This window comes from Panthera leo, chromosome C2, assembly GCF_018350215.1.
Source record: "Panthera leo isolate Ple1 chromosome C2, P.leo_Ple1_pat1.1, whole genome shotgun sequence".
Taxonomy (NCBI): domain Eukaryota; kingdom Metazoa; phylum Chordata; class Mammalia; order Carnivora; family Felidae; genus Panthera; species Panthera leo.
Window position 1 is genome coordinate 117,155,274 of NC_056687.1, and position 21,360 is coordinate 117,176,633.

The 21,360-nt window shown below is 37.5% G+C and overlaps 1 protein-coding gene across 1 annotated transcript in view; it reads left to right on the forward strand.

Annotated features, from left to right (window-relative positions):
* Positions 1-21,360, forward strand: part of LOC122230220 (phospholipid scramblase 1-like) — a 30,469-nt gene that overhangs the window by 2,996 nt on the left and 6,113 nt on the right. Inside the window, exons 2-7 of the mRNA XM_042955967.1 lie at positions 2,934-2,957; positions 6,174-6,254; positions 10,758-11,065; positions 12,710-12,752; positions 15,650-15,870; positions 17,347-17,508. Of these exons, the coding sequence (XP_042811901.1) occupies positions 2,945-2,957; positions 6,174-6,254; positions 10,758-11,065; positions 12,710-12,752; positions 15,650-15,870; positions 17,347-17,508 (828 nt within the window). The 5' untranslated portion in view covers positions 2,934-2,944. The remainder of the gene's footprint in view (positions 1-2,933; positions 2,958-6,173; positions 6,255-10,757; positions 11,066-12,709; positions 12,753-15,649; positions 15,871-17,346; positions 17,509-21,360) is intronic.

The following is a 21,360-nucleotide window of genomic DNA, read 5'->3' on the forward strand; positions in this document are numbered from 1 at the left end:
AACTTTTTTGGAAAGCAATAAGATAGAAATTTCAGGACCCCAAGAGATAGATGGGTCAAGAATGTCACTGTCCTGTGAACTGTGGAACCATGACTGATGTCACCGGCATCATTTCTCCTTATGCCTGATGGAAGAGGTTTATCATTTTCAAATAGCCCAGAGCAGCAATGGGTCTTGATGAGGAAAACAAAGGCAAAAAAATGTAGTTTAAATTAAATCCCCTTACAGCTTGAAGCCCAGTGATACCAGAGACCTGCAGTCTGTAACATTCCGTAGGAATTTACGGCTGCCTTAAGGCCTTCATGTTTACATTCCATTAAAAACTAGAAGCAACCTTATCTTGACAGTAGCTAAATCTTCGTCCTGTAAGACCCTGATTTCAGCATACAGAAATTTCTTAGAAACTAACTTTATGTCCCCTCCTCCACAAACCTTCAAATACATTATCACTCCTCACAGTCACAGAGCAGCTCTTCTGCCCACAGATTCTGACCCTGTGCTTTAATAACATCATATTTTTGCACCAAACATGTCTCAGGAATTCTTTCTTAGCCATTTGCTTATGAACTCCACTTCAAATTGCATCAGGTCTTATGGTGTCTAATAGAATAATTTTTACCAGAGATGTACTTACTTGTATATAGCATATGATGTGTTAAATCTCAGAAATTCTCATTTAGCAGAGTTAGGGAGGAGTGTATAGTAATCAGATTATAATTTGAAACTATATATTTGTCTTGAAGTAATTAAGATTCCAGTGGTACAACATATATGACTTTCTTAGAGACTTTTTTTTAGTACAGGATGAATATGATGTTCTTTTTCTTGGAAAATTTTCTAGGATATTTTTCTTATTAAGAGTAGTGGAAGGCAGGGGTGTACCTGGCTGGCTCAGTTGGTAGAGCCTGTGACTCTTGATCTCAGGGTTGTGAGTTCAAGCCTCACATTGGGTGTGGAGCCTACTTAAAATAAATAAATTTAAAACAAAAAGAGTAGTGGAAAATATTATTTAAAAGTTATCATGTTAATTAATTAATGAAATCACCCAGGACTCAGCCTAGTCATTTCCAAAACTGAGTGACATTACCTCTTGTTAATAGACCCTTAAGTTTGAGAATATCAAAAGATCTTTAAAACAGCAAACAGGAGTGGACAGGGTGTTGTGGTATCATCTTTATTCCACAAGTGCTTTATTCTACCTGGCACACAGGTGACTACAACTGTCACTTAATATTTTGTACCAGAACTTATGACCTGCCACGTTTTGTGCTTGAGATATTATGTAACTGCAAAAATACTAAAACCTACAGCAAAGAGAGGACCCAGATTATGTTCTGCAGTAGTTCTGCCATTAGGGACTTATTCTCACACATGTGCCATTTTAAGACTCAAAATAATGTAACCAAATTGGAAAGAAAAGAGCAAATAGGGACAAATAAGCTCTGCTTTAGAGTCTGTTCAGTTTCACTTCCTGGGGTCTCTGGGGAGAGGTTTTGCCTTATGACTTAATTGCAATTAACAGGCATCAAGGGGGTTGGGATTAAAAGTGGAGAGATCAGGGGGAAAAGAATCAAGGAACTGGAAGGCAGAAGTGGTGAGGGAGCATAAGGCAAGCTGACAGGCTGCAACCCACCCCCACCCCGGGGGGAATCCCTGTGATTCTCCTCAGGCACTCCTGGCTGCCCAAGAACAAAGGAAAGGGGAAAAAGAAATGGTTAACTGATAGAGATCATTGTGCCCAGTACCTGAGTCTCCCTCCCATCTATTTACAAATATTTTACAAATATCAATAGCCCAATCTCCAGAAACCGATGGACCTCGTTTCCTGGAGCCTCAGCATCACCCCTCCTTAGTGCTGTGGAAGACAAAAACAGAAGGAAATGGCAGATAGAACTAAATTTCCTTGTAACCTGCAGCCCATTGACAAATACTTGAGTCTGGCCTAGTAAACTGTTTCTCCAGGAAGTCCCTACTGTCTTAATGCTAATGCTTTCCTAGAGGGAAAACAACCTTAGCTTGACAACAGTTAGGCCTCCAGTATCCTGGGAGTCTTCTTTAGCATATGCAAATCTCACTGGAAACTTTCCCTGGACTTTACCACCCCCCCAACTCCCTATTATATAGCCAGTCTCTCCTCAAAGTCCCAGGGCAGCTCTTCCTGCCCACGGGTCCTGTCCCCGTGCTTTATTTAATAAAATCACCTTTTTGCACCAAAAACATTTCCAAGAGTTCTTTCTTGGCCGTCAGTTCCGGATCCCACGAACCCCACTGTCACCCCAAAAACCTCATCAGAAGTGCCGAGTACAATGGTTTTTTGGGGTTTTTTAATTATTATTTTGTATAGAAATAACCTAACACAAAGTTTTGGTTGGATTGTGATGGTGCTACAACTATGACAACCCCTGAGAGTGGATTTTCTGGCTAAAAGTATATCTTGTAACATAACAAAGAGTCAGGCCTTTTCAAATTTGCTGTTCAAGATGGGCAGAACTTATCCATAGAATCTGGAATCCAGAGATATTTGCATTAGTGTGGTCTGATAGCTAACCCATCTGTCTGTCCTCGTGAACCTAGAGCCCAGCCTCCTTTGCGTAGCCTGGAAGGCTTCAGTTTTTGACTTGGTTACAAGGTGGGGTCTTAGGTTTACAGCGTTTTCCTCTCAGCTTTCTGCCTTATAGGACCTTATCCCCGCCAAGGTTTGTGGAAAACGTCCACCATCCTGGGGTGACGCACAACTTCTTAAGTCATACTCAGAATCACATCAACAGGGGATGGCATCAAGACCAAAGGGTTTAAATAACCAGATTCTGGTAGGCTAGATGAATAGAGGAATATTCTATGTGTACGTATAGTTTCATAATATCTTGTTACAACAGTCATATTTGACCTATAAATTTGTAGACAATGTAGTAATATCAGGTCTTCTTTTTCAGAACTCTAAATCATGGAAAAGCAAAGTAAGTAATTTAAGTGTTGACTTCCTTTTATAATGTTAAATCTGTTGTTAATATGTTCTTTGTCTTATATGATGTTGTATTCAGTTTCTGAAAGGATGTAATTTACTTTGTTTATGCTCCAGAACCCGAAGTCTAGGTCATTTTTTTTTTTTTTTTTACTGTAAAGACAATGTACATATATATCCACTACTGCTAGTTTTTCCTGTAAAAATAAAACCTTAGATAAGCCTAAGGAATTTTAGTCTTACTGGGAAATATGTTATATAATTTATACTATATTCCATTGAGGTCAGTTTTCCCCTTTTTGTGTGCATTTTACATACATAAACATCATTCAACTCAAATTAACCAGATAATAAATCTAATATGTCAGATCATTGTAACAAAATCTTTGGATATATCCCTGCTATATATTTCCCAACATCCACACATGAACAGGTTTAATAAATACCAATGATTACGTTCTGGCTTTTTTCCTATCAAGAAAATTCTAAATAAGATGGATATCGACCAAGCATATAATAAAAGACTTTGTTTTTGTTTTTTTTAATCTAAAGTTCTGAAGAGAAAAGCAATGTATGTGGGGGAAAATATGAAAAAAAAATCCTGTTTTATGAGAAGATTTACATTATCTGTTTACTTTTGTTTAGATACTGAAGACATGTTTATCTCTCACCATAATGTCAGCCTTACTAGCTGTATTAGATACTCTTTAGGACTAGAAACCTCAGCTTTCCTTCATGAAGCTTCATGATCTCTTAATGTTTGCTATATGAATTTAATTTTACTTACAAAACTCAAGCCTTCTTAAATGTAAATTGATACAGTATTACACTTTCTATCTGCTACAAGCATTAGGATGCTTCAGATCACCATAGAAAGATTCTTTTTGCCACGGTCATAGTCACCTTTTAACTCTTCATCTTCATATACATAATTGTTTGTATATCTGTGTGTATGTGCATAAATACGAATTAAATGTATACATGTATATAAATACATTAGAAGTAAAAAAATATCTTTATATTAATGTGACAGTCCTATGGTATCTATAAATTATTTTAAGTTCCATTTCACAAATGCAGAAATCCATTCATAATTCATATGATCTTTGGTATATTTGACCACTTGCTTATTTGCTTATTTTCCCTCTGTATGAATTCCTGCTGAAATTCCTAAAACCAGGATTAACACTCTGGAACCAAAACCCCAGAGATCATGAGCTTCTAATTTCTTGAATCTGTCAGCTCCTAGATATGTATATGTATTTACTATTGTTCAAACACTGGTACCTAGAGGTGCCAAAATGTGCCCTATCATTTAAGAGTAGGTATGTTAGTCAGACTTGCAGTGTTTTCCTTGAGATCTGTTAAGCGTGATCCGGTTGTTTCCAGCTCAGGTGGGGAGTGGCAGCGGTGGGCAAAGCCTTGAGAGCTAGAGAACTAGGAACTCGGCCACTCACTTGAAGCCAACAAACAAGGGAATGGTTGGGATGGAATGACTTTTGTGGTATTTGAGAGATCTGCAATCAGTCAGGGTACGTTGTGGCAACTGTTTAGGGAAAAGCCCTGATGAAAGTAGAGGGTTCTGTTACCGGAATATGCACCAGCTCTGTGGACTCCATTCTGCTGAAGTTACCATGAAGCTGATTGCGTGAAGGAGAAGGCTGGCTCACAACCCAGCTTTCCCGCTGAAACCACATGAGTTGAGTAGCCTTTGAAGGCCTCTGATAAAGAAGTGTGTAGACAATGTATCAGATGGAAAGTTTGACTAACTTTTTCTTCTGTATTGATGCCATGTGCTCATCATTCAATAAGAAACTATTTTGGGTTTATAGTTAGCAAGCCATAATGAGCCAGAGGAGGACATGGGACAAATGCAGTGTCCACTAGACCTTAAGTTCTATGAAGACAGGGCCAGGATAGCCTCAGAGCTTAGCTCAGAGGCAATACAGGAGATGGCCAACAAGTATTTATTGTCTGGCTGGGGCGGCTGCTAAACGAGTGACTAGGAAACACAAATATGAAGGACTAGGAGGTTCAACCATTTGTACGTATATTAAGAATATTCAAAGTTTAATGTATTTTATTGTTATTCAGTCAGTTATGATTTTATTGGGCAAAATCAGTCAGATACTAGGAAGTTCCTTATTGGGTATTCTTATTGGTATTGGATATTCTTGAATTCCTTATTGGGAATTCAACCTTATTGGGTAATTGCAGAGTAAGCATAAAAAGGATATTCAATATTGAAATATATGCACTATTTTAAATATTTTGAAAATAATTCTTTGGGACCCCTGGATGGCTCAGTCAGTTAAGCGTCCAACTCTCGATTTCAGCTCAGGTGATGATCTCATAGTTGTAAGGTCAAGCCCCATGTTGGGCTCTGCGCTGGACTTTGTGCCTGCTTGATATTCTTGGTCTCCCTCTCCTCCCTCCCCTGCCCCTCCCCTGGTTGCACAAGTGCGCATGTGCTCTCCCTCTCAAAGATAAAAGGAAAAGGCTAATTCGTATAGCAATAACTAGGTATCTTTAAAAATCATCATACTATTTCCATCATCATCCCTATATCCAAGTAGTTTCATTTCTCTCTCTCTTCCTTTACAGTCTGTATGTGGTTCTAAAACACTTTTTTCCCCTAATACCAACATGGAATTAGGTATTAACACTTGGAACACGTCCAAATATGGAACACTCATCAGGCATGTTTGAAAGCTAGAAGTTCAGCCCCGGTAACTCAGCTGTCTCATTTTATCCAAAAAGGAATTTGTTTGAAACTGATGCTCCTGCCAATTAAGTCTGATAACAAACAGCTTTTGTTAAGTGAAGAAATCACTTTATTTTAGTACAGCACAAGATCATATAAAGATCATGTCAATGGAAATTATCTAAGGACAATGTATTTTTCTTTCTAATACATATTTATTTTTTTTATTTTTAAAAAAAAATTTTTTTTAACATTTATTTATTTTTGAAACAGAGACAGAGCATGAACAGGGGAGGGTCAGAGAGAGAGGGAGACACAGAATCTGAAACAGGCTCCGGGCTCCGAGCTGTCAGCACAGAGCCCCATGCGGGGCTCGAACTCACGGACCACGAGATCGTGACCTGAGCGAAGTCGGCCGCTCAACCGACTGAGCCACCCAGGCGCCCCTTATTTTTTCTAATATATATTTCATTAAAGCAAATATGTTTACCTTTCCCTAAATTGCAGACGGACAAATGAATGCTCCTCACCCAGGAACGAATTTACCACCTGACTATCCCCCTCAATATCCTTCAGCAACACTCCAAGGTAAAACTTTGTCTAAGAATAAAAATCCAAAAGTACTCAATTACTGATATTCCCCAAAGGGCGTATGTATGGGTGTGTGTCTGCCTTTGTTTGTGTATTTTAGTAGTGTCTTTTATTAAAAGTATAATAATGAAATTGGCAGCCTAGTTCTTGATTTTTTTTTGTCTGACTATATATTATCATAAATAATATCATAAAAGTAATGTTTACTTATGCAAGATAGTAAAGATATAGAGTTAACAAAAACAGTCCATTTACATGTAGCAAATAAAATAAAGTTTGCATCAAAATATACATTAGAAGTAAAATATTTAATTGATCCTTCATCTGTTCTGAAAATTGTCATCACATAATCACATTTAGATTTATCCCTGGGTATTTTTGAGTCCTATATTAGCTGAGGGTAATCGTGTACAGTGAGAGTCACAGAAAAGACGTGAGTGCTTAAAACTGGAAGCTGTAGGTAATAAAAGTGTAGTGCTTGGGGGTCATTCTCATTTTCACTTTGTAACATATATGAAAGCTTTGCTTTTTGTACGCATGCTTAATCATGCCTTATATCTAAGAAAAGTAATCGAGTCCTATCACTACATTCTAGGGAGTACATTTTTCCCTTTGAACCAGTGATTGAAAGACCTCAGAGATTTTCATGTAGACAAATGCAGTTATCAAAATTACTAGAACTTCACTATATGGCAAAATTGATGGTGTACCCAGATTTGCAAGTAGTCAGGCTACTTCCTTCTTGAGAGACCGAGAGACCACTCTGGAGATTTAGGATCAAAAGGTATCCGGTTTGGGTAGATGGGTGTATCCATTTTGTATTCTACTCTGAGCGAATAACTCTGCTTGGGAACTCAATGGCCTGTTTAATTGTGTAGCCAAGAAACTTCCCAGCGGGGCCTGGATCACATCCAGGTGTTTGCCGTTAGAAGAATCTGAGCTAGAATATCTCTAAGGAGATAGTTCTCAAGGGTGCCTGCCCTTAAGTATTACATGGAAGATTTTAAAACACTGTACCCGGGCACTGTCCCGGGAGAATTAAAGCAGAAGCTCAGGTCACGGGACCCAGGGATTGGTAATTTTTTTAATTACCCAGTTAGTTGTAATGTGCAACCAGGGCTGAGAACCGCTGCCGTAAATTCTTATGGTGGTTTGATGAATTATTAGCAAGCTGGAATATTCATCCAGGGCACTTGGAGAATGATTTAATCCACCCCACAGCTAGTTAAAATGAGGTGATACATAATTAAATTCAGTTATAATCAGACTTGAGAGTTTGTGAGAAAAATAGCCTAATTTTATTTCACAAGTCCAAGGCCATATATAGTGCAGGTCTTAATATGACAATGATGCTAACAATAGTGACAGTTTAAAATTGAGAGCTTACTGTGCATAATGTGAATAAACTCATTTAACTGTCAATCTTAGGAGGTAAATAGCATCATGTACCCAGTGTGCAAGTGGGAAAAAGGCAAAGAGAGGCTGTATCAGATTTCAAGTTCTGGCTTCTGCACTAAATGGCTGTGTGGTGGTTCATACAACTCGTTATACCTGCAAGTCTCAGTTCTTAGCTATAAAACAGGAATAACATTTTCTCATTCAGGTTAGCTTGGAGATTAAATGAGAGTATACGTAAAGCGCCTGGTATAATGATTTACAAATACTGAGTGACAGATATTTGCAATTATGTGAAGAATCTATTAAATCAGTTAGACCTTATACAAATGAAAATATCCAAATTTCAGGTAATTCTATATGTTTAATCCGTTATTTTGGAAATAATCAACTATCCTCTCTTTCCAAGGGTCTTGAGAAGATTAAAATAATGCTAATGTGAACTCACATGTCCTCCTCATTGGCTTGCCTGTGGTCTGATCTTTGCACTGTAGCCAGTGATCTTTAAAAATGCCTATCTGTCCATATTACAGACAGTATTCAGTGTGTACATCATTGGTTTTTCATTGCTTTTAGGATAAAGGCCAAAAGGCTTAATTTGGTTCACCAGACAGGGCCTCCCCTGCCTTCTCTTTACCTGTCTATTAAGCCTGGCTCTCTGCTATTCAAGTCGACTTGGCTTTTTACAGATTATTAGGAACGCTGTATGTGTTACTATCCCAGGGCTTGTCTGTGGAACGTTTTTCTCTGTGCCCCTGGTCTTCTCTACTCCTTTGTATCCTTTAGATCTCAGCTCAAAGGCAGCCCTCAAGGAAACTGTCCCAACTCCTCCCTTTTCTTTCTCCCCATCCCATCACTTTCCTCTGGCATATAGTCATAAAAATCTGGTCCCTCCTTTCAAAGAGCTTGTCTTCGATTCTAGTTAATCAGTTGATCATACTGGTGTTGTAGATCCCTAGAGTAAAGGATAAAATATGAAGTTATCTTCCCCATTAGGCAGTGAGGGCATCTGCATTTCTTATTTTAAATCCCAGTGCTCAGCACTCCCACAAACTTTGTAAGATATAAATCAGATTATGGAACTCACTTGTCTGCTTAAAATCCTCAAAGGCCTGTCGATCACACTTGGAATCAAATCTAAGCTCCTTATTAATGGGCTCCCTAGATGAACTGTTTCTAGGTTTTCACTGACAACAGTTTCCACTCTTCCTCTCCCTTATGATGTTTCTCTCTGCCTCAAACATGCCAAATTCATTCCTGAAATCAGGGATTTTTGCATTTGGTTTTCCTTCCTCCCGCAACATTTCTTACCAGCTCTTTACACAAAGCTTTACCTTTCTCATATCTTAGATCTCAACAGAATTTTTTCTATCTGAAGTACCTAGTTGATACCTTTCCCTCTCCACCATGCATTTTCTCTGTGAGTTCAATCTGAAATCTTTTTAAAAAAATTTATTTCCTCTCTCCCAAAAGTAGCCTGTAAACTCCCTGAGGGCAGGTTGCCTTGTTGAGAACTGAATCCTCTGATTCTAGAACAGAGCCACCCACATTATAGAACATCTGTAAATATTTATTTGTTGTGAGAAAGAATGAATTATAAAAACTATATTTAAAAGATACTAGTAGGAGGTTTAATCTCCTAAGAAATCTTTTTTTTAAATTTTTTAAAAAATCTTTATTCACTTTTTGAGAGAGAGACAGAGCGCAAGCAGGGGAGGAACAGAGAGAGAGGGAGCCACAAAATCCAAAGCAGGCTCCAGGCCCTGAGCTAGCACCACAGAGCCCGACGTGGGGCTCGAACTCACGAATCGTGAGATCACGACCTGAGCCGAAGTCGGACGCTCAACCGACTGAGCCACCTAGGTGCCCCAGAAATCTTTTTAATAGTGGATGTATCTTGCCATCAGTGGTTTTTTTTTAAGTATTTATAAATTGTATAATCTAAGTATTAAATTTTACGTAGCCTTTTCTGTTAAAATATTATGGAACACATTCCTTTGAAATTGTATTCCATTGCTATGGATTACTATTCTGTGGACTATTCATATAAGCTTATGAAGCTTCATTGTAATTACAAATTCACATAGAATACAAAGTATACACTTAGTAAATTTATTCTTCTCCTGTGCTTATTAAATACTCAAGGCAAGTTTGCCTGTTGTAACTTTTTATCTTCCTTGGTTCTCTAACTGTATTTTCCAGAGTGCTGAGGGTGGTAAATTATGAAATTTAAATTTGTAACCTAACTATCAATAATGATTTCTTTTTTTTTTTTTTTTTCTTTTTGCTTTTCATGTAGGAAGTCTTAGGATAGGAATGCACCATGGGGTAAAAGTTCAGGCAAATTGTTAACCCAGATAAGCCTCTGGACAGTTCTGGAAATAAGGATGTGTCTTTACCTCTACGCCAGAGTTTCTCAACAGCAGCACTCTAATATTTTCAGATGGATAATTCTTCTTTTTCAGGATACTATTCTGGCATTTTAGGAAATATTTACCAGCTTCCCTGGCCTCTATCTACCAAATGCCAGTATCACTCTTCCCTCCAGCTATAAACAGCCAAAAATGTCTCCAGAGCTTGCCAAAAATTCCTTGAGGGGGCAAAACCACCCCCAGTTCTGTACATAAAGGAGGTACCATTTCTAACAATCATCTTTTTTAAATAAATTAATCTTTTTTTTAAAAAAATAGAGTGCTTTGGTTTTAGAAATGCTGACTCAAAGCCTTTATTTTGGGCCTTTTACTCTTTCTTGCCATCTTTCGTTTCTCTTAAGGCATTCCATAATCCTTATAAAGCTGACTCTAGACCATTGTTGATTTTCTGTCACTTTCTTAGGTTTCAAGTATCTTTGCAACTGAGATTTGAATGGTGGGTAAGTCTTGGGCCAACTCTGTTCACAGCCCCAAACCCTGTAAGAGTGGATATGAAACTACAGATACTTCATTGAAAAGTCACTGAAGGATAAAAACACAGAGTTTAAGCTTCGTAGAAACAAGATATCTGAGCTGCAATTTGAGTTTGTAGAGTTTTAGGAGTAATCCCAAAAGAGTTCATGTTTCCATTTTTCTGTGCAGTTACAAATTATTTCACTTGTTTTTATTTTAGGACCTCCAGGACATACTGGCTACCCTGGCCCCCAGGTTGGCTACCCTGGCCCCCAGGTTGGCTACCCTGGCCCCCAGGCTGGCTATCCTGGCCCCCAGGCTGGCTATCCTGGCCCCCAGGCTGGCTATCCTGGCCCCCAGGCTGGCTACTCAATTCCACCAGCTGGTTATTCAGGTGCTGGCCCAGTAGGGTTTCCTGTCCAACACCAGCCTGTGTATAATCAGCCAGGTGGACCTGCAGGGGTACCATGGATGCCAGCACCACCACCTCCATCAGGCTGTCCACCCGGATTGGAATATTTAAGTCAGGTAATTTCAAATAAATGAAATACTCATTATATTTTTTTTTATTTTTATTTTTTAATGTTTTTTTTAACGTTTATTTATTTTTGAGACAGAGAGAGACAGAGCACGAATGGGGGAGGGTCAGAGAGAGAGGGAGACACAGAATCTGAAACAGGCTCCAGGCTCTGAGCAGTCAGCACAGAGCCCGATGCGGGGCTCGAAGTCACATACCGCGAGATCGTGACCTGAGCCGAAGTCGGATGCTTAACCGACTGAGCCACCCAGGCGCCCCCACTCATTTTATTTTTTAATAAAACTGTGCTTATAGTTTACTTAATGAAATTAACAAATGACTAATTCACAAAAGTCTGAAATGGCAAAACATTTTTCCCTAACAAATTGCTATAATTCTTCTAGGTCAAGTTAACTTTTAAAGCAAAGTACAAATGTCTTAGGAAATTGTGTTTTCTATGATCTTGAATATAATCCATGGTAATGACCAATAGCAAACCTTTACTAAGCACTATTTTCCAGACTTTGTCCCTAAGTGTAACATATGTATTAACTTATTTAATCCTTTTAGAAACCTATAATATAGGTACTATTAATTACCATCATTTTACAGAAGAGGAACCTGAGGTCCAGAGAAATTATATAGTCAAAACACTAAGGAAGAGGGAATGACTTTTTGCTACTGTAATCTTGGTTCTGGATTTCACTCTCTTTAATCCCAACACCAAATAACATCCAAGGAGGTGGAAAGAAACATTAAACTAAATTTAGTGTTGAGTGTCAATAGTGGTACCAAAAAAAAAAAAAAAAAAAAGTTCATATTTTGTGTATAACATGAGTCACTTTTTTATTATAATTAATGAAAGTGTATTTTATGATGCTTTGTGCTTTGAAAGAACCAATTTTATTAATGCCATCAGTAAGGGGGAAAAAAATCCTGGATTATAATGTACTGCATGATACCATATCCCAGCGATGTGAGGGCTAGTATTTGTTTAGTGTTAGAAATCTGGTAGGTAGAATAGGAATATGAAATTCTATATGTCTAATCTATAAACAAGTATCCCTGTGGTAACCATCCAGTTTTCAGTAAATGAATTATCTCTCTTGTACTCTCTGTACTAATTTAGTTTCCCACAATGCACTTGGGCAGCAAGTATTGTAAGAACTCTTAGTAGTTCATACATTTTCCAAGAAATACCTTAAACATTTTTTTTAAATCAAGACCTTACAAAATATATAGAGGAAATTATTACCTGCTCCAAAGGATATCAAGCACACTTCTAAATTTTTTTTAGATTTGGACAGAAGCTCTTTAAATGAATAAAGAATCTTAATATCTCTTAAGCCTTTTCAAGAAGGAACTTTTTTTTTTTAATTTTTAGAGGGATTCCAGAGTAAGTCAGTTTTATTTGACCTGGATTTACCCACATTAATAGTGAACACATTCAATAGATTTTCAATTAAAGATATATTGACTTTAATTTTATACTTTTTTAGGTATAAAGTTATATTATTAAATATTGATAAATATTGATAAGTGATTATGTGCATTTCTTAAAATATAAAAACACTATTGTTAATTTAGTTGGCATAGAAAACATGGAAATACACTTACAGCTTTTTTTTTTTTTTTTTTTTTTTTTACTATAATAGATAGATCAGATACTGGTTCATCAGCAAATTGAGCTTCTGGAAGGTATGTATTCATTGTATTGATCATATTTCTAGAAAGAGAAGATATTTATGCAGATAAACGCATATCAACAACCACAAATGTAATGCTTTCACTGATGTGGAACAGTTAAATCTAGTTGCTTACAAATGTCTCTCTTCTTCATGATAACAAAATGATGACAATTATCAGTAGCTCATTTCTGGAAATTAGGAGTCAACTAGTAAAATACTGTTACTCTGACAATCTGTCCTCATGATACAGACCTTACCTTAGAAGGAAACCAAACAAAACTTACTTTTGCTCCCCCTGCTCTTTAGAAATCACTCCAGTGATTCTGTCATTTTACATGACTTTCATCACTTCAGCTGTTTTCTCCCCAGTCTGTGATGTTTTTGAGATTGACACAGAGTCACATGCAGTAGTTCAGTTACCTCAGTACATTTCTAAAGCAAGTAAACTTCTTCAGTTTGGATGGGTATATTTTGGAAAATTGTATTCCTGCCTTGGGTTTGCAAGGCTTCTGTTGGAGTGTTGGAGGATGCTGACCAGCAAGCCTGGAGGCTTGGCTTCTTAGAACAGCACTCCTGCTCCTGTGAATGGGACCTAACCTCAATAAATATCTCCTTGGGTACAGCACTCCTGAGATGCAAGATAAACTTAAGCTGTTAGATGTTTCAGGACTCTTGCCAGGGGAAAGAGAACTGGATGGATTCATGAACCCGTGTCTTTCTTCTAGATATAAAGAGTCTAATGAACATTTGGCTAGTTTTTAGAATATGTCTGTTAAGTCCTTCTTCACCTCTCTGCAAAGTCCCTTTCTGCTGGTAGAAATATAACATGAATTGTAAAAGCAGAGTAATAGATTTGGTTAGAATATACAGTTGTTGCCTATTTTATTTAAATTGCTTATAATGCACATTGTTAGATACTTATAATGTTCTTGTTTTGCTAGTGTGTATATACTAAGCTTTCTCTAGAAAGGAGTTCTTTGTTGTTTGATAACTTGTGCCCTGAATTTTGTAATGCTTTATCTTAAGAAATTTGTTTTTGAGGTTATGACATCAAAACAAAACAGATACTGTACATTATATAGCACTCCATTTATAGTTTTTAAATGTGTTAGTTTTATATATATTTGTGAAATTTGTATGTGTTAATCATGAAATGTAAATAAAGTAAGCTCCAAATTTAGTAGTTACTAATTCTTCTCTTTTTTAAGAGATGTCTTTAATTGTCCTGTTTTCTTGTCTCAATGAAAGTGTGTATTGTAACATTATGACAATATAAAGAGATATAAAGCTTAGGAGCCTCTGGGTGGTTCATTCCATTAAGCATTGGACTCTTGATCTCTGCTCAGGTCATGATCTCACAGTGAATTCGAGCCCCACATTGATTGGGCTTTGCACTGACAGTGCAGAACCTGCTTGGACTTCTCTCTCTCCTCTCTCTCTGCCCCTCCCCCAGTCTTGCATGCATGCACCCTCCCTCTCTCTCTCAAAACTAAACAAAAATTTAAAGAGCGATGAAGATTAATCCGTTTATTTTTAGCATCTGAGTCTATGACAGGCACTTAAATAGTTCCCATTTCAGAACTTTATAAACAATGATAGCCATAGAATTCTTTTGTTTTATTCTCATTTTTTGAGTAATTTAGAGATTGTATAAACTCATTGATCTCATTTCATAGATGAACAAGCTGAAGAATTTTGAGATTAAGCTACTTAGTAAAACACTTAGATAATTGAATTCCATGTTATGAATCAGTTTATTTTTTTTCTCGCATAACATTTAACTGTCAGGTCAAGGGTGTTTTTTACAAAGGAAGAGTCCAGAGCCTGTCTGAGCCAGAGCAAAGGGACTGAAGGGAGGTCAAGATGATGGAATTTATGAAGGATATCTCTATCTGACTAAAAGTCAATCACTCAGATATTAGAGAGTGATTTTTGTCTCTCTGTATATCTTCTAATCGTTATTTTCGTGGCTTCTGACCTGCTATGACCCATGTTAACAAGAATTATAGACAAGCAAGACCATTAATTGTTCCTTCCTGGCTCTAAGCAAGGAGAGGTTTGCAATGTGTGGTTCTGTATGGGAAGCCCATTGGTAAGATACCACTTGAGCGTCCGTATCCAGCATACTTCTGTTTCCCTGTGAAGACATTAGCCCCCTCTGAGGTACAGAGCTCACTTAGGCTGCCACTGGTCTAGACATCCTGTGAGTGGCAACCTTGGTTGCCAAGCACCTCTTCCCCTTGTCGAATATTCATCTCCCACTTCTGAACAACTACCGCTAAGCTAAACAAGGGTCCTCTGGGCCCAATGTGATGTTCTAATTTACCTTCCATTTTCACCCTCTCCCTTCCTACATGTATGCATTAAGAGCAAGCTCTCTCATCACTTTCCCTCATACAGTGCAAAAAAAGATAAGCCATGCATAGGGTGTGTGTGTATACATAAATATATAATCTCAAACCAATTAATTTGATAAAATATATCATAGAGGATAAACATAGCAACCATCTCATATTCCCCTACATAACTGAATGTAAGAAAACTATAGCAAACAGATGGATATTTTGTTCATACGCCTAGCACAACTATTATCTTCTACAGCATTGCTCCATCCCTTAGGAGCAGTCTGTCTTTCTGGAAGAAGTCTATGCAATTAGGAACATGTGAGTTGTTTTCTTTCCCATGTTTCACATACAGATGCTTAATTTCTATTCCTTAATAAACTCTCCTTTCCCTTTCCCTTTCTTCCTCTGTCTAGATCATCGCTAAACACCTTTCCTTTTCTTTCTCCCTGTTTTACTAGAAGTATAATCCAAAAATGGTGTAACTACCTATTGTAGGATCTTAGGATAGATCCAAATTCTTTTTATATAATGGTCATAATGGTTCCCTCTTTTATGTTTTTAGTCATAACAGGTTTTGAAACTAATAACAAATATGAAATTAAGAACAGCTTTGGACAGAAGATTTACTTTGCAGTAGAGGATACAGACTGCTGTACCCGGAATTGCTGTGGGGCTTCTCGGCCTTTTACCATGAGGATTATTGATAATATGGGCCAAGAAGTTATAACTCTGGAGAGACCACTAAGGTGTGACAGCTGTTGTTGCCCTTGCTGCCTTCAGGAGGTCCGTGAGCAATTACCAGAGTGATTTGTAAAGTAGTTCAGAAAGAATTTTTACCCTCTCATTGAACTTATGTAATCAAAAGAGATTTAAAGGACAGTTGGTCCATAAGGTCTTGGTTTATACTTGAAAGTGAATTATTCAAGAAGAAAGGCAGGTGAAAAACAATTGAGCAGTTAGCCCCATGTTGCATGAGTAGTGTGTCTCATGGGGTTGTGATCAGAGATCTCAGAGACCAGTCTTGTTGATCTTCATGGAGAGTTGAGAAGGTAGGGCACCTTGGACAAGTCCCTTACCTAAAATGAACATGAAAGGCCTGGCCAAAGCCAAAGCAAGGACACTATAGAAAAATATCCCAAAATATCTTAAGTGTGTTCATCTCACAATTTTGGCCAACCTACGTAAGAAACAAACTTAGGAGGAGCCCTCCCTGAAAAATACCAATGCCTGTGTTTTTATGAATCCCTAAAAAAGTTAATGCGTTTGAGTTGCCTATAAGGGGCGTATACTAGTTGTGAGTACCTACCTCCAGAAAGACCAAGTGTCTGTTTCATATTACTTGGCAGCCCAATGATGGAGAATGTGGATCTCAGGGGAGATGCCGGGGCACAGAGACTTTACAGGGATGTGGGGTTTTGCTTGTGTCCCCATTGGCTTGAGACCAGCTCTGCTGGGGTCTCTCAGTCATTCCATACAGGTACCTGTGCCAGCATGAAAGACAGAGTGACAAGCACATGAATATTTGAAGTCTAATACTGTACCTATTTTAAGAAGATAATCGAAGTTGTTCATACTGAATTATTTTTTTCTCCATGTCCTTTAGGTTAGATAGAGTAATATTTATCCATAGGAATCTCTGAGGAAATACTGAGAAATTGATGGGATATGCTCTACAGTATAAATAGTACATTAACATGTATTATACTATTTGATGGTAAAAAACGGACCTAGGAAGTCATCATTTACTGATGAGCACACTGAGGCCCTTTCAAGGTCACCTCCCTAGTAGCAGAGCCAAGACTCCAAGCCTCATTTTCTTTCCATTTTGGCGCCATTGCTATTCATATTTGAAAATTGCACCACCGATCAGACCCATGTTCCTACATCTAAACCACCATTCTTTTTTAAAGTTTAAGAAAAGAGTTCCTTAACAATTTGGACATTTTTCATAAATGGGGAGATTAAAAATGTACGAGACCAGTAAAGCAAAGCTTAGGAGTGGAGGCTATACGTGTAGCCTCCTCAAGTTTGTATCTCATCTTTTCCACTTTGTAGTTGGGAATCTTGATACAGGTTCATTAACTTCTCTTCCTCAGTTCCTTTCTCTATACATAGGGATGATAGTACCAACCCTGCAGGGATGTGTTATGAATTAAGTGGTGCTTTAAACAGTGTCTGACACTTAGAAAGTATCAATAAATGAGTTATTACCAGGCATCATAATTATTATGATTTATATATATTCTTTTGCCTTTGTAGATTGAAGTCCATGCTCCTCCTGGTGTACCTGTAGGTTATGTTACTCAGACCTGGCATCCATGCCTGCCAAGGTTTACAATTCAAAATGAGAGGAGAGAGGATGTACTAAAAATTATTGGTCCATGTGTCGTGTGCAGCTGTTGTGCAGATGTTGATTTTGAGGTAAGAGATGTGATAACATTTATAGGTCTTGCTTTCCTCATATAAGAATAATATAATTTGGGAGGATGTTATAAATACATTAAATTTGTGTATCCTGATATTTCAAGAGGAAGTCAGTGTGCTTATATATTTAACTTTGGTCAGAGAGGTGATTTTTGCTCTGATTACGCATCAGTGTTGACTATACTAAATGGAAAAAAGAGAAGCAGAGCTTCTTAGTCAAATAAATAAATGTATGCAAAACATCCAACGTTTGACCATGGTAGTTTCTATATGCAGGCTCCATATGTTATGCATTTAAGATAAAATGTTAACCTTGTGGGGCGCCTGGGTGGCTCAGTTGGTTGGGCATCCAACCTCAGCTCAGGTCATGAGCTCACTGTGTGTGAGTTTGAGCCCCACATCAGGCTCTGGGCTGACAGCTCAGAGCCTGGAGCCTGCTTCGGATTCTGTGTCTCCCTCTCTCTCTGCATCTTCCCTGTTCACACTCTGTCTCTCAAAAATAAATAAACATTAAAAAAAAATGCTAACCTTGTCATCTAGATCTGAGTGCCAAAGCATATGAATCCTTCCCTAGTCTGAAATACAGGTTTCCAGTGCTCTAGACCCTTCTTCAGAAGTTCTGACATCTTTGAGTTCCTACAAAATGCTCACGATACAGAGAGAGTTTTAAGAAAGATAGTGTAAAACATACTTCCCAATTATGTCTTTCCTTCTCCTTTTATTAAATTAGATCACTATAAACCACATGATAATCTATGTATCTATTACATGGAGGAATTTCGTTACAGCAGTTGTCCAATAGATGTCCTAGCCTTGTAGCCCAAATTAATGTAGTTGCAAATGTTTAAAAATAGGGAGATTTTTGGGGCGCCTGGGTGGTTCAGTCAGTTAAGCGGCCAATTTCGGCTCAGGTCATGATCTTGCGGTCCGTGAGTTCGAGCCCCACGTCAGGCTCTGTGCTGACAGCTCAGAGCCTGGAGCCTGTTTCAGATTCTGTGTCTCCCTCTCTCTGACCCTCCCCTGTTCATGCTCTGTCTCTGATTCAAAAATAAATAAAGGTTAAAAAAAATTTTTTAATAGGGAGATTTTTATAATTTAATCTTGCTCTCGTGATTCTCATGGAAAATCAAAATATGTTAAGCTACACCAACATTTTTCCACAAGAGGGGCAAAAATCTAAAACTGAGGAGGGCTGCCCCTTTGTGATAAGATATATGAAATCTGCCACTGTCCCCTGGCTTCTGAAAGTTTGCCACTGTCCAGCTTCATTCTTTTATATTATCTGCCTGGCTTCCCTAGTCATATGATTTTCAATTCCTCTGTTAGACCCTAGTTGTATAAAAGTGAATCCTTCCCTTTACTGACTTCAGAATAGAATGAGAGAGACTGGCAGTTTTGAGGAAACACATGTGATACAGTAGAGACTTTATGAGGACTCTTACAAAACCATATACATAGTGTAGGGGGGATATATACCATGCATGTGTAAAGACTTTATAGGTTTTTGTATAACAATAGTTCTCTATGTAGGGGTTATCATTCCTATGAATGAGCCAGAGGACTGAGAGGTAATTTTTCTTTCAGGGAATATTACAGAATTTTTGCTGACATATTTGTAGAAAGTAAGTGAAAATACTGGTGCAACAAATCAAGCTGGACTGTGAAACTTTTATATTTAATGCTAAGGAATTTAGAAACTAACCAGCAGCCCTTCTCAGTGGATGCCTTAAACCATCTGTTACATGTAATAAATTAACTACTCTCCTGTGCATCTAGGGTGGCATTAACTATGTAACATCTTTGAGGGGATTGAGAAAATAGTCCCTTGAATCATTTTCTATAAGCTAGGTAATGGAAAGTTTGAAAGCAGGAATTATCAGTATGAGGAGCCACTATGGAACATGGACTCCATCAAAGTGTTAATGTCATGGATACTTAGAGTAGGAAAGAGGTAATGGCCTGAACACAGCAGGAGCAGGAGCCATGCTAAAGGAAGAAATAATTCAGAGACATTTCACAAGTGTACCAAGGGGAAACTGATTCATGGATTTGATGTCAATTGAGCATGAAAGAAAATTTGGAGAGGATTCTGATGTAATATTATTCCAATAACTGAGAAGAAGGAGATTATTTTTAAAAAGGACAGGAGAATCTGAAAACAAACCAAATAGAAATTCCATAAATAAGAACACTCATGGATGAAACCTCATTGGGAAGGTTGAGCTGAAAATTAGATACAGGTGAAGAGGGAATTAATGAACTGGACAATCTATAGGAGGAAAATAAATAGGAGAGGTGAAAAGATAAAAATTTGAAGGGATGGGGAGACTGGGTGGCTCAGTTGGTTAAGCATTCAACTTTGGCTCAGGTCATGATCTCATGGTTAGTGGGTTAGTGAGTTCGAACCCCACATCAGGCTCTCTCCCTCTCTCCTCTCTGCTCTGATTCTCTGCCTCCCTCTCTCTCTCTCTGCCCCTTGCCCCTCTCAAAAATAAATTAAAACAAAAAAATTTTTGAAGGGACCAAAAAAAATTGAACGTATGTGAAAGCTAGAATAAACTACTCTTGCATATGCCAAAGAGGAGTCACAGAAAAAGAATACAGAAAATGTACTGAGATGATATCCAAAGAGATAAATGGATACGAATTCTGTAGACTAGATGCCATGGATTTTCAGAATCAAAAAGTGCAAGGAGTTATGGGTAAGAAAAAGAAATGACACCCAGAGACAACTTAGATAGAATGTAAACTTAGACTAAAAAGGAAATCTAAAATCAGCAAGTGGGAGGGGGGGAAGGTTATCTCAAATATGTAATTCCCTGACAATTAGGGATTATGAACATTTTACTTGCTATTTGTGTTTGTTCTCTTTGAATTGTCTATTCATATCCATTGCCTGTATTTTTACTGGGTTGTTTACTTTTTTCTTATCAATTAATAAATGTAATTTGTGTGTTGAAGACATTGATCCTGCATCTGTCCTCTGATCTTAGTTTCCACAAATCAACCCTTTCTTTGTGGAACTTATTATATACATTTATTTATTTTATGTCACATATAGTCACATATATCTATTTTAGTATCTTCTGATTCTCCTGTCTTGATTATGAAGTTACCCCCAACTTTCTATTTTATTTATCCCTCTTTTAAATCTTTTTATACTTAAATCTTTAACTCATAAAGAGTTAATTGTATTTATACAAGATTGAACATTTTTTTCTTTCAGGTGACTAGAGAACTATGTCACCATGATTTATTAAGTAAAGTATTCATTCCTTACTGAATTGAAATACATTACATTAAATTCCCACAAGTAATGGGATGTATTTTAGATTTGTCTCTGTTTCATTGATCTTATTATCTGTTCCTTCAAGTGCCTTATGATTCAATTATGGTAACTTAATGCTGCATTATATATCTAGTCCTAGCCAAACAGCCACTTGTTATTCTTCTTTATCATAGGTTTTTGCTATTATCAGATTTTTCCTTTCCTATGAATAGTAAGGCAATTTTTCAGAAGATAGAATCCTACTATTATATTAAATTTGTATTCAGGTTTTTTTAATTAGCATATTTGATGCTAAACCTCTCTCATCCCAGAAGTGTTAGGTCTTTTTATTCATTCATATCTAATTTTATATTCTTCATAAGATCATATGGGTTTCTTTATATAGAACTTTACCCTTTTTTAAAAAATTTTTTTAATGTTTATTTTTGAGAGAGAGACAGTGTGAGCAGGGGAGGGACAGAGAGAGAGGGAAACATAGAATCCGAAGCAGGCTCCAGGCTGTGAGTTGTCAGCACAGAGCCCAAGGTGATCATGACCTGAGCTGAAGTCTGATGCTTAAC